The sequence below is a fragment of the Python bivittatus genome, unplaced genomic scaffold (assembly GCF_059951505.1).
Source record: "Python bivittatus isolate LINGU-HERP-01145 unplaced genomic scaffold, Pbiv_v1 ctg000090_np1212, whole genome shotgun sequence".
NCBI lineage: Eukaryota > Metazoa > Chordata > Lepidosauria > Squamata > Pythonidae > Python > Python bivittatus.
The window spans coordinates 5,287,808-5,298,885 of NW_028277046.1; the positions used below are offsets into that span (position 1 = coordinate 5,287,808).

Sequence of the window (11,078 nt, forward strand, 5' to 3'; positions counted from 1 at the left end):
CTTTTAAAACAGCAGTTTTCTAAAACTCAGAGCCATGCTGCTCCTGGACATGGAGGTTTTATTTGGCTTCCTCCTGAAAAAAACCAAGTTTTTTTTTTTAAAGTAAGCCTTCTAGATAATTATAAATGGATAGAATTGTTCTGAGTGGTGGTACTTGGTATGGCAAAGCTTATTTTGGGGTAGCGTTGCCAGCTCTCCTGTGGTGCGGTTCTGGGTTCTAGTCAGCAGCAAACTCAGTCAAATAACATAGCAATTTAACATAGAATGTGAAATGGATTATCTCGCTGGCTGGGGATGATAGGGATTGTAATCCAGTGCAGCTGGAGGTCGCCGGGCTGGGGAAGGGGGCCCCTGAGGGCGAAGGGCGGCCGTGTTTTTTTTAAAACGCCGAAAAGAGGAGGGGCGCCCAGGGTGGGGAGGGAGAGGGCGAGGTCCCTTTAAGAGGAAATGGAAAGCTCCCGGTGACGTAGGTTGCTGGGTGACGAAAGCGGAGCCTGGCCAATCCGGAGGCGTTCGGAAGCTTGGCTTTTGCTACATAGTAAGCAACGGACGCGGGAGTGAATGAGTGCGTAAGACGGAGCGCCCTTTCGTTTTTCGGGGCGGGGGGAGTTCAAAGGAGGGGTGAAGGGGATGAGCTGAGCCGGCCTTCCCCGGCCTGGGGCTGATGGGAGTTGTAGTGCATCGCATCCGAAGGGCCGCGCGTTTAGAAGGACATTGAGATAGGGGAGGGGGTGTTTTTTTTTCCCCGGTGGGGCGCAACAACTCTATGGGGCGGGGACCGAGGGCGACGGGGCGTGGGTCCGGAGGCTCAGTCTGGGTGGCCTAGTTAGTAGCGGCCGCTTTGGGGGTGCCCCTTGAGCCCTTTTGGGGATGGGGGCGATCTCGAGCCACTGACCAAGAAGAAGCTAGGATCGGCCGCCATCTGCCCATCATCAGCTTCTCGCAAGTCTTCATTTAATGTGACGTCACTGGCTGAGATCTGTCCCTTTCATGGTGGGCTGGACCGAGCTCAACTCAGGCTAAAAAAAAAGGCTTGCCCCGATGGGAGTTGGGATAGATCAGTGGGAGCACGATCAAGACTACCTCTGTGCACGTACAGAGTTCCTCACAGCCTCTGTAGAACTAGGCAGGCTTCCCGGGCAGAAATCACTGCTGCGTAACAGATCAGTCGGCGTTACATTCAGACATTTGCTCCTCAGTTCTCCAGGCTGGCTGCCCAGCTCCAGCCCGGCCGTCGCCCTCCGTCTTCCTCGCCCGGCTTCGGGGGCGCAAAGATGGACCTGCAGCAGCTCCGCCACTTAAACCAAGACCTCTTGCGGAGGCTGAAGGCAAACCAAGAAGCGATCAGGAAACGGCTCCCCGCCACGCTGGCCTCCCCGTCGGCGACGCCTGAGCGCAAACGGGCGCCCGGTTCCACGAATGGGGTACGTGGAGGGAAAAGAGCTGACGCGGCTGCGGTCCGTGTCTCATCCAAATGCACGCGGCGTATTTTTAGGAAACTCTCGGGAACCGGCCGCTCTAGTTTAAAATCCTATTTTCTACCTGGTGTGCTAGGCAGGAAGCCTGGATGGGGCCCAATAGCATCTTCACTGCCCGTTCTCACCGTCTAGCGTTAAAATCATGACATTGGAACAGAGGGTTTAAAAAAAAACAAAGAGCAGAGACTGCTTCTGAACATGGAGGTTCTACGTAGCCCTCATGGCAAGTCTCTTTTTAGCAGTTGCTCATTTTGGCATCCTGCAGTCTGCAATTCCTACTACTTTTCCTGTGTTTCAGATACGGTCTTTCCCGGGATAATGTATAGGGATTCCCGCAGTATTTTCCCCCCATGTCCTTCCTCCCATGTTGCATTTCCAGATGGTTTGCGCCTTGGGGCCACGGCCTGTCGTGTCTTATTTTGCTGCGGCACCCGCACGGAGGCCCAGCCTCAGCACCGTCTTCCTTCTAGATCCGGCTGCCGTTTTGCACAGACGTGGAGGGGGCCACCCTGAGCGTTCCAGCGGCAGGGAGCCCCCCCGGGGCCCGGCGGGGGGTCGGCTCTCCCTTGCGAGGCACCCGGTCGCAGAGAGAAGGGCGCTCCCTGAGCCGTGGGCCGCTCAGCTCCCCCAGCGTGATCGTTGTGCCATCTGGCGAAGCTGAAAGTGGAAGCGAGGAAGCAGCGAAGGAGGGTGCCCCCCGAAAGTCGCCCCCTGGGGCTCTGCGCAGCGCGGAGGAGAGAAAGAAGGCGAGGGGCAGAGAGGAGCCGGCCCAAACCCCGGCGGAAGAGAGGGGGAGGCAGGGGGCTTCTGCTCGGATGCCGCAGACCCCCAAGTCCATTCTGCTTACACCGGGGGGCAAGCATGCCAAGGCGAGGAAGAAGGTGCGTGTGGGCGGTTGTCAACGTTTCAGAGATTTCACACGGGTTTTGCGGATTTGAAGGGGTGGGCAGCTGGCGGTCCCCGAGCAAGATAAACTGACCGGCAGAGTCCGTTTTGCAGCCCGATTTGATCTCCGGCACCTGCGAGTCGGGTTGGGAAGAGAGCTGCTTAAACTGGCAGCGTGGATAATAGGACAGGAAGGCTAGCGGTTTGAGCAAGGAGGACTAGAATCTTAGTTTACTTTTAGAAGGTGTGGCTCCGCTGGGTTTAAATGCAGGAGGTCGTGGGCAACGTCGGGCATTTCGGTGGCGTTCGCTGGCCATTTGCACGAACGAGGCGCCGTTTCTCTCTTCCAGAAGGAAGCTGGGCACGTGACGTTTGTCTCCGACGCCGAGGAGCCTTTGATCCCAGCGGACAGCCTGTCCGCGCGCCCCTTCCTGGGCTACGACTGGATCGCAGGTGTGAAGTTGCGGGCTTCTGGCCAAAAGAACCTCTTGGTTCAAATCTCTGGTCCGAACCCATTCCCTTTGAACGCCTTCCTGTCTTGGCCTCGCAAGAAACACAAGGGCGACCTCCGATGCCTGAACGGAGCCTCCATGCTCAGATGCAGTATATCTGAATGCCGGGGCGGAGAGCTTTAGCAAGATGCGTGGATCTCTCTCCTCCTTAGGAGCCACCTCTTCAGTTGGTGCCGCCCTCTTCCGCATTTGCGCTTTTTAAAAATGACAAGCGCTGCCTTTTTATTCTTCGACGTGTTTAAGATAGCCAGGGCTATGTTCAAGAGGAGTTTTACTATGGCTCCCATCGTGCCAGGCCTTTTACCCTCCTAGCCAGGCAGGGCAAACTTTCTAGTCCGATCTGGCAAACGAAGGCTTTCGTTCATATTCGCCAAGAATAGGAGGGGCAGAACCTCCATGTATAGGAATCGTTTACTTGTGAATGCCGGGGGCTAGAAAACGAAATTCTGATCCCGCAGGTTGGCCCTTGCGTTTCCCCTGTCTGGGACTGGACTTTTCCTCCTCCTGCAGGGCTGCTGGAGACGGATACGTCCCTGTCTGAAAAACCCGAGGAATATTTTGCGGAGCTGCAGAATTTCCGGCAGGTGAACAGGGAGGCTTGCATCCGTGACCAGGATTTACAGTACGAGCAGAGACCCGGCGGGGGGATTGGAAAACGGGGTGGACGTTGGCCCTCGCCTGGAGCTCGGCTCAAACCCAGAAGTGCCATGTTCAGAGCACGGGTTCACACAACCCCCTTAATCAGATCGTTGCAACCCGCCGGTTGCGCCTTCGCACAAGAAGCTAAGCTTGGCGAGGGCTAACTTGGGGTGGCTTTTTAAAGCTCTGTATGTTGCGTGATCCCAAAAAGTGAGTCCGTTCTCCAAGTTGCTTGTGGGGCCATCTCAGCCCCCAACTGAAGGGCGGGAAGAGTTTTTAGAGGTCATCCAGTTTAATTCAGGACTTTCCTTCTTTTTCAGGTTGGAAGACGTGAATTCTTCAGCCCTGGATCGGGAGACAGAAACAGATGTGACTTCCCATCAATGTATGCTCAGATGCCAGGCTGTTTTCTGTAGCCAGCTCATTTCTGGAGGGTGGTAGAAACTCCAGAGATTCAGCAGGAGTTTTGTGCATGGGAAGGACAGCTGGAAGCGTGACGGAGAACCCCAGGTCCTACTAAGCAGGGAGGGTTTCAAGCCACGCATTCCCCAGCTTCACTTTGCAGTCATGAGGGCTAGAAGCTTGGCACCCGTTCAAACCTACAGCTGCATAAAGGGCCCTGTCCTAATTTTCCTGGTATACCTACAGGTGTCTTCTGCTATCGGTTGAATAAACGACTTTTTACGGTGCCGATGGATCCGGAATCGGCCTGCCCCGTTTGCAAAACCCCACGGGCTGAAAAGCCCCCCGAAACGCTGGTGGAACCAGCTTTTATTAGGTGAGTCTTTACACTGTGTCATCACTTAGTGGCAAATGGGGAGCCTAACCAGGAACTGTTTGGGGGCAGGTCAGTTTCCCTCTGACTTCAGGGCGTTGCCGGAGTCTCTGCACTTCTGTTTATGGCTTCTTATGGTGGCATATTATTGCTCAGCTTCGTTTTAGCAACGGATGGTTTTACCCAGTTTCTTTATAAACGCTGTTCTTGATACCTAACCTGCTCCCTTCAGATGTTCTGATGTTGCAGGGTGTATTTTGCAGAATTAGCATCCCGAGAGCTACCTTTCTCCCCGCATACAAGCACAAAATCCATCGGCGGAAAAGTTACGAGATGGAAGACAATTTGGCCCTGCCCTCGGTGAGCTTCTGGGTTTCGAGGGAGAAGGATGTGAAGGGACAGAAAGAGAAACACGAAATCACGTAGGGAGAAAACTGAAACGAATTCTAGCGTCTCTCATAATGCTAGAATCCAGGGATGGCCTTGAATGGAGCAAAATAAACGGGAATAAAAACGGTGTTTACCTGGAAGGGAGATTGGCCCTGCATTTCCAGGAAGAAGATGAGACAGAAAAAAATAGTATCTGAGTTCTCAGAGCCTGTAAGATGATGCTTCTGTTTTAAAAGTAAATTATTTGGGAAAGGGGGAAAAAAAACCCTAATCTTTGATTTAAGTAAATACGTGCCGTACTTTGGATTCGGTTGTAAAAGCTGAGGACAGTCGTGCAATCCAGGGAAAGGACATAGGCAATTTTGAAAGTCTCAGGCGCTATTTTTTCCCTCCAGTGGAATCTTGTAAATTTACAGTGCTTGTAAATACAGCGTGCCTGGGGCGTGGGTTAAACCACGGAAGTCCCTGCCACAAGATCGTAGCGATGGACATCAGCTTGGGTGGCTTTTAAAAATGGGGATGAAGTTATAGAAAACTGCCAATGGCTACTGGGGTCTATAGGAAGAGGAGCTACGAAACTCAGGAGTCTCTGTGCTGAGCATCAGCCAGCCAAACCGCTGAGGCTCCATTCTCTCTTTTGCCCCCATAGCACTGCCTTGCTGGTTGGGAAAACCCCATGGGCGTTTCCACCCCCGCCCTCAGCAGCCTGGATCTTCATTCATCCCTGGATTCTCAGGGTCCACATCAGGTAAGCAGGCAGAACCGGCCGTCGGGAACATTCACGCTTCAGTTTCCAAACACCTTTAGCCAAACTGCAGGTGCTGTGGCCTTGGTGTGATGTGCAAAACACAGCCACTGTGCCTTGTAAAGCAGAATGATGGCATTAAAACAAGTCTAGTCAAGGCTTCCAGTGCTGTTTAAATTCGGGCCTGTTTTGTAGTCTGCTAAGCGTTCACTTGGGAACTGAATTTTTTTTTTAAAGGCGTTTCACAACTAGATAAAACTACATCTGGGTGGAAGGGTATTTTCAAAGCCAGCTATGATAATGCCTTTTTAACTGGGTCTCTAAATGTGCTTTTCAGAATTCTGGCTCTAGGGTGTCAGGTGGAACCAGGACAGACGAACTGCTTGACCTCTCTCGAGTGGTGGAATTTGAACTCAGCAGCGTCCCTTGGAAGCAGACTCACCTAAAGCCGCCACGCTGCAAAGCAACTTTCCATTAAAACCACATCCAGTTTGTATCGATTGTGCCGTCTCTTTTTGCTTGGAACAGGGAACCACAGAGCAATAGGACATTTCGTGTGAACGCCCACGGTCCCTGAACTGGTAGGCTTTGTAAATTGTTTAGTTCAAGAATGGCAGGGTGAGTCATTTTGTTTTTTAAAAATCCGCATTTTAATTTTTTTAAAGGAACTTTGCCTTTTGGTCCACGTGGCGTACGAAAAGACACCCACACCCACCAACACCTTTTGGGGGAAAGACAATAACAGTTAAAAATCATACACCTTTTGGACGGGAGGGGAGAGTTGACCTGTGCTGTGTGCATTTTTAAAGTACCTCTTTTAAAAAAGAATCAATAAATATTCCTTTGAAGGCTGCGTCTTGAGAAGCGGCAAGCATCTTTCAGGAACACGGAATGAAGAGTAATGCAGAGAAGCGGGTCATAAAGCGTGAAAAATAAATAAAACAATAAAAAACAGGGCACGGGGAAAAAACTAGCACGGATATTTGACACGTTGGAGGGGAGGTGAAACCTCCTTTGGACCCAGGGGGAGACCGATCTCTGGAGGGAGCGCTCACTTCTGAAATCACGGAGACCCAAATGCAGATAAACAGGTTTGGAAAGCCGGCCAACCTGGGCCAGGAGCGTTCCAAAGATGCTGTGGCTGTTGGCAGCCGCTGATTGGCTCCTTCCCCGTTGCCACGGTGACGGGTACGTAACCTCCTTTGCTCTGTGGTCCAGAATTGGAGCCCCTTTGGATGAGACAAAGCGGACGATGCTGATTTGGTTCAGTTCGGAGTTATGGCTTCTCAGATACGTCGGCGGCGCTAGCCTCCCACCGGCTCTCGGTAAAGGATCGCGGCGTTTTAGAATAAATTCTAATAGTTATTTCCACCTTTGCAAGTCCGGGGGTGCCCGCAATGCTTTGCAACTCATTTTCCAGAAGAGAGAAGGGGGTGGTGCCGTTGGGCATCCGTGGCCCGTTGGCAGGCGAGCTTTTCTTTTGGTGGGTTCCCAGCGGCTGCCAGAACGTGCTGAAACGCCGATTTCCCATATGACGAAAGGGGGAAAAATGCATGTTTATTCATGTCATCTTTTAGCGCACACCTGTACAGGCTGCAAGCAGACCGCCCCAAAGATGGAGGGAACCGCAGGCCTTCCCGCCTGCCGTCGATCTCAGCATCAAAGCGACATTTAGTGGAACCAGCAGGGCTTCTCCCTTATTTCCTTGACAGGCTGCATCTGCGCGTGCTTAATTAATCGTCCTTGAATTAATCCACATTTTGGGATCACCACCATTCAGAAACCATAAACAGCTTGAGTTGGCAACGCGTGCTGTTTAAAAAACCAGTTTAGCATCTGCTCAATCTCTTCCATGAGCGCAAGGCTGGTTCCTCGCGTGTCTGACATTCTCAGATATTTATTTTAAATGCACGTCCTGTTCATCGTTAGGGTGCTTAAGGCGATCGTTGCCTGCCCTCTCGATGCAGTTTTAGCTTCGCCCATTTTACCTTCACCCTTTCAGGTAGATCAGGTGGTTGAATGAGTGGGCCCAAGCCCCCCAGGGGATCTTCTGGCTCCGTGGGGCCTTGGAGCCTGGATCTGCCATCTTGCCTCTAAACAAGCTCAGCCCCCCGGTTCCTCGCTGTCGTCTTTGCTGGCTCCCTGTCTCCCCAACGTTTTCTCTTGCTGCTTGCAGGGGACCCAAACATCCACTGGAACAGTTGGGAGCCCTGGGTGTGTATGTGCGAACTCCACAAACAGGCCCGGATACGGCATTTTGTAGTGTGGGCGGCCAACATTTCGCTAGACCTCAAGACCTCTGAGTTTTGGCAAGAAAAAGCCTGCTCCTTGGAGGACTGCACCGTGTGCGCGCCAGAAGACTGCCCCGGCAGCAAGGCTCGATCTGGCTTCTTCTCTCGGTTTGAGAGGCTTTCTTCCCCCAAACCTCACGAAGTCAAGATCCCTCTTCCGCCCCACCTGGATTCCCCATCCTACGACAGCCTCCCCGTAGTGGACGCCAAAGAAGAGGAATAGGAAGACCGACCACATGTTTCCAACCACGTGCCCTCCTCCAAAGGGGCTGGACTGCAACACCCATGATTCCCAGCTAGCCTGGCCAAGGCATCAGAGGATCCGTTGATCCATGCCGTTGGCCATCTGTCCGAGGGCAGGCGAGGCCGTTACAGACGGAGCCCCCAAAATGAGAATGTTGTGTTGCTCCTGGATGGCAGGAGAACTGCTGGAGTTGGGCGTCAATAAAGTTTCATGGAGCTGAAATGATCTTGTTTATTTGGCTAAATTCCTAACCTGCCTTTGCCTTTATCCCCGGCTTCTGGGTCAGCCCCCAAAATACGAGAGAAAGCCAAATGGATAAGAATCGGAGCTCTCAGTCAGGGAGATCGTTTTCTGCTTTTGAATTTACTCAAAAACATCCCCCAGTGAATAGACTTTGGAAGGTCCGGGTTCCAAATTCAGATACGTATCCCTGCAACTACTAGTTGTTTTGAGCAAATTACAGTATTTAACCTCCATCTCCTTGGCTCAAATCCGAGGCAGCCGCTTGAAGTTTTGTTTGCCAGTTATAAAGAAATGTTTGCTTTTTCTTTCAGACTTGCCCAGCGATGCTATCGGGTATCGTAAAATCCTGTGGCCATTGAGGTTACTGATTAAATTTAATCTCAATTTGGTTTAAAGAAAACAAACACGTCCACCCACCCAGTGTGACCGTTTTTTGCTGGATGGGTGGGACACTCTCGGAGAGCTAAACAAAGCAATGACTCTGTTTGTGGGACAAAGCACTTTTATAAAAGGAGCTGTCAAACCAACAGATGCCGTTGAAGGCAGGCGGTTCCTCCGTATTGCTGAGAGAGCAGCGTCTTTCTCCCTCCGGCAAACTCCGTGGGACTTTCCATGGAGAATTTGCAGCTTGTGAATGGAGCCGGCAAGGAGATGGATCAATGCGAGATCTCTGAAGAGACGCCACTCCGAACGGATGGTGGCCCGGGAGTCAAGGGTTACTCCACTCAAGAGGACAGGTCTTGCTGTTTGCCTGGCAATAAAAGTGTGGATCTAGAACTCGGGATTCCCGAAACGGAGACTTCGGCGTCTTTGAGTCCTGCTGCTCTGAACGTGTTGGCCCCGGCGCCTCTCCGGCAGTGCCCGTCCAGGGTCTCCGTTGCTGAAATGGACTGCCTCATCTGCTTCAACCGATACAGCTTCGCCCGGCTGCCCAAAGTCCTGGCGTGCCAGCACGCCTTCTGCGCCGTGTGCCTGAAATTGATCTTGCGGAATGAAGATCGCACCTGGGTCATCAGCTGTCCCCTCTGCCGAAAGACCACCGCGGTATTCGGCGGTCTCATCTGCAGCCTCCGCAACCAGGAGCACGTCATGGAGCAGCTGGGGAGCCCGGATCCAGATGCCAAGGGCGCTGGCTCTCCGGGCGCTGCTGGCGCTCGTCGTAGCCGGCATCCTTCCTCTGATGTGCAATCCCAGGATGGTGGAGAGATCAACCAAGCTGCCACCAAGAGGCTGATCCTGCTCTTGATGATCGTCTCTCTGCTGATTGTCCTCATCCTCCCGTTCATGAACACCGGACTGCTGACGTGGTCCCTCTGCTTCATGATTGTTTTGTCGGTCATCGTATCCGTTGTGCTTTGCTGGGATCCCAGCTGGACGCACCCAAGTCTTTCGGTGCCCCGCTGCACGAGGAAGGTCAACCAAGTGGCTTGAGAATGACCCGCTTGGCTTCCTCGAGGGAGGGTCACAGGCCCCTTGGAGGGCTTTGGTGCGTCAGCATCCGGCAGAGGACCAGGACCAAGGGAGTGACTCAAGGGGTGTCAGGGCTGGATGGGCCCAGATGTTCTCAATCCCTGGGCATGCACCCCTGGAAATCATTGCAGCGATCCATAGCTGTCTGTAGAGTGTGGCTTCGTGCCACGCTGGTCAGAAAATAGCAAACACAATTCTGAACGATACGGTAGGATTCTGGAGGATGTCTGAACACGTTTCCCCCCTGGTTTTACGGCTCCACGGTAGACAGAGGGTGGCTTCTGGCTTCAAAAATGGTGGGAAAGATCAATAACATCTAGATGGACACTCCATGGTGGAGATCTAGTCTACCCCCAAAGAGACAGTGTTAAACGCCAACAACTAGGGTGAATGGTGGCCCACGTGTCCTCCTTAAAGGTGGTCCTTGAAGCAGATGAAGATGTGAGATTTGATATATCAGGGACTAATTGTAGACTTGGTTGTAATTTAGCCATTGCTCTTCAAGGGCTGCACAACCGTAAACATTTAAACCCGGAAGCTTGCTCTTTAATTCCATTGTTAAACACATCATTACGGTGCTTAAAAAGATTTTAAAAAATCGGCGCACACCAACCGGGGATTTCAATCTATTTATTTCAGGGTGGCTTCCACACCGGGGGACGTAAAATTTCTTCCGGAAACATTTGATGTAGGATGCAAATGGGTTTGTTCTTAGGTATGGTTTGGGGGGAAGGTTGCAACTGTTTCTGAGAAACCAAGATTCGCGTTAGGAAGTTGGGACAAGCAGAGATTCAGCAGCCCCGAAGGGAGGGCTGTTGAAGCGTTCAGTATTGTTGAAATGTTTTATGTATATGCTGTAAAGATTTGTATAAAGAGAATTTCTCCTTGGTGGTTTTTGGCTTTATTCTGCTTGCCCGCCCAGAGCTTTTGGTGGGCGGCTGAAGGCTAGAAAAGGGGCTCTGCATTTACACCTTAACCACAATTCAACTGGTGAAGCTCTCCCAGGCTTTGGGACAGAAAAACTTCCATTTGCACTGAATCTCAGTGATTGCATAGAGAAGAGAAAAGTTAGACAATGATTTTGGGGGCTGTGCCTTTCATTGCGTGGTCAGCTATTAATTCCCTTGCCATGCAGAATCTCGGTTTCTATTTCGCTTGCAAAACAGCCCAGCCTCGTGTTTTTGCTGGTCAGCTGCTTCGCCAAAATAATCCCATTTAAATCACAGAAGGTTTGCTCCAAAGGAGAGAATCAAAATGCATCAGAAGCAGCCCTCCGTCTGGTAACTGCGTTTAGGATTTACGGGCCTTGCGTCCTAAAATCCCCGCTGTCGCTTCCCTCCCTTAAATGCAAATTAATTGCGCTTTCCAACGCCACTTCCAACTTCCCTCTTCCTCTTTAAGTCGCT

The 11,078-nt window shown here is 51.9% G+C and overlaps 2 protein-coding genes across 2 annotated transcripts; both read left to right on the plus strand.

Moving 5' to 3' along the window:
• The first annotated feature begins 479 nt into the window (after positions 1–479).
• MIIP (migration and invasion inhibitory protein) lies at positions 480–5,904 on the plus strand. Its single transcript, XM_007441427.4, has 10 exons — positions 480–565; positions 1,200–1,424; positions 1,949–2,359; positions 2,714–2,816; positions 3,386–3,497; positions 3,835–3,899; positions 4,163–4,292; positions 4,553–4,649; positions 5,329–5,427; positions 5,762–5,904. Exons 2-10 carry the CDS (start codon positions 1,275–1,277, stop codon positions 5,900–5,902), a joined length of 1,308 nt encoding a protein of 435 aa, XP_007441489.2. The 5' UTR covers positions 480–565; positions 1,200–1,274; the 3' UTR covers positions 5,903–5,904.
• A 2,903-nt stretch (positions 5,905–8,807) lies between these two features.
• On the plus strand, positions 8,808–10,567 carry RNF186 (ring finger protein 186). Its single transcript, XM_025175147.2, has one exon. The coding sequence runs from the start codon at positions 8,815–8,817 to the stop codon at positions 9,631–9,633; it is 819 nt and encodes a 272-aa protein (XP_025030915.2). The 5' UTR covers positions 8,808–8,814; the 3' UTR covers positions 9,634–10,567.
• Positions 10,568–11,078: the final 511 nt, after the last annotated feature.

What these genes read in the sequence shown, in the direction of transcription:
- MIIP (XM_007441427.4), top strand. Translation starts at nt 1,275, where the DNA reads ATGGACCTGCAGCAGCTCCGCCACTTAAACCAAGACCTCTTGCGGAGG. An exon ending in ATCCGTGACCAGGATTTACA is followed by an intron (nt 3,498 to 3,834) that starts GTACGAGCAGAG and finishes CTTCTTTTTCAG; the next exon opens with GTTGGAAGACGTGAATTCTT. An exon ending in ATTCTCAGGGTCCACATCAG is followed by an intron (nt 5,428 to 5,761) that starts GTAAGCAGGCAG and finishes TGTGCTTTTCAG; the next exon opens with AATTCTGGCTCTAGGGTGTC.
- RNF186 (XM_025175147.2), top strand. Translation starts at nt 8,815, where the DNA reads ATGGAGAATTTGCAGCTTGTGAATGGAGCCGGCAAGGAGATGGATCAA.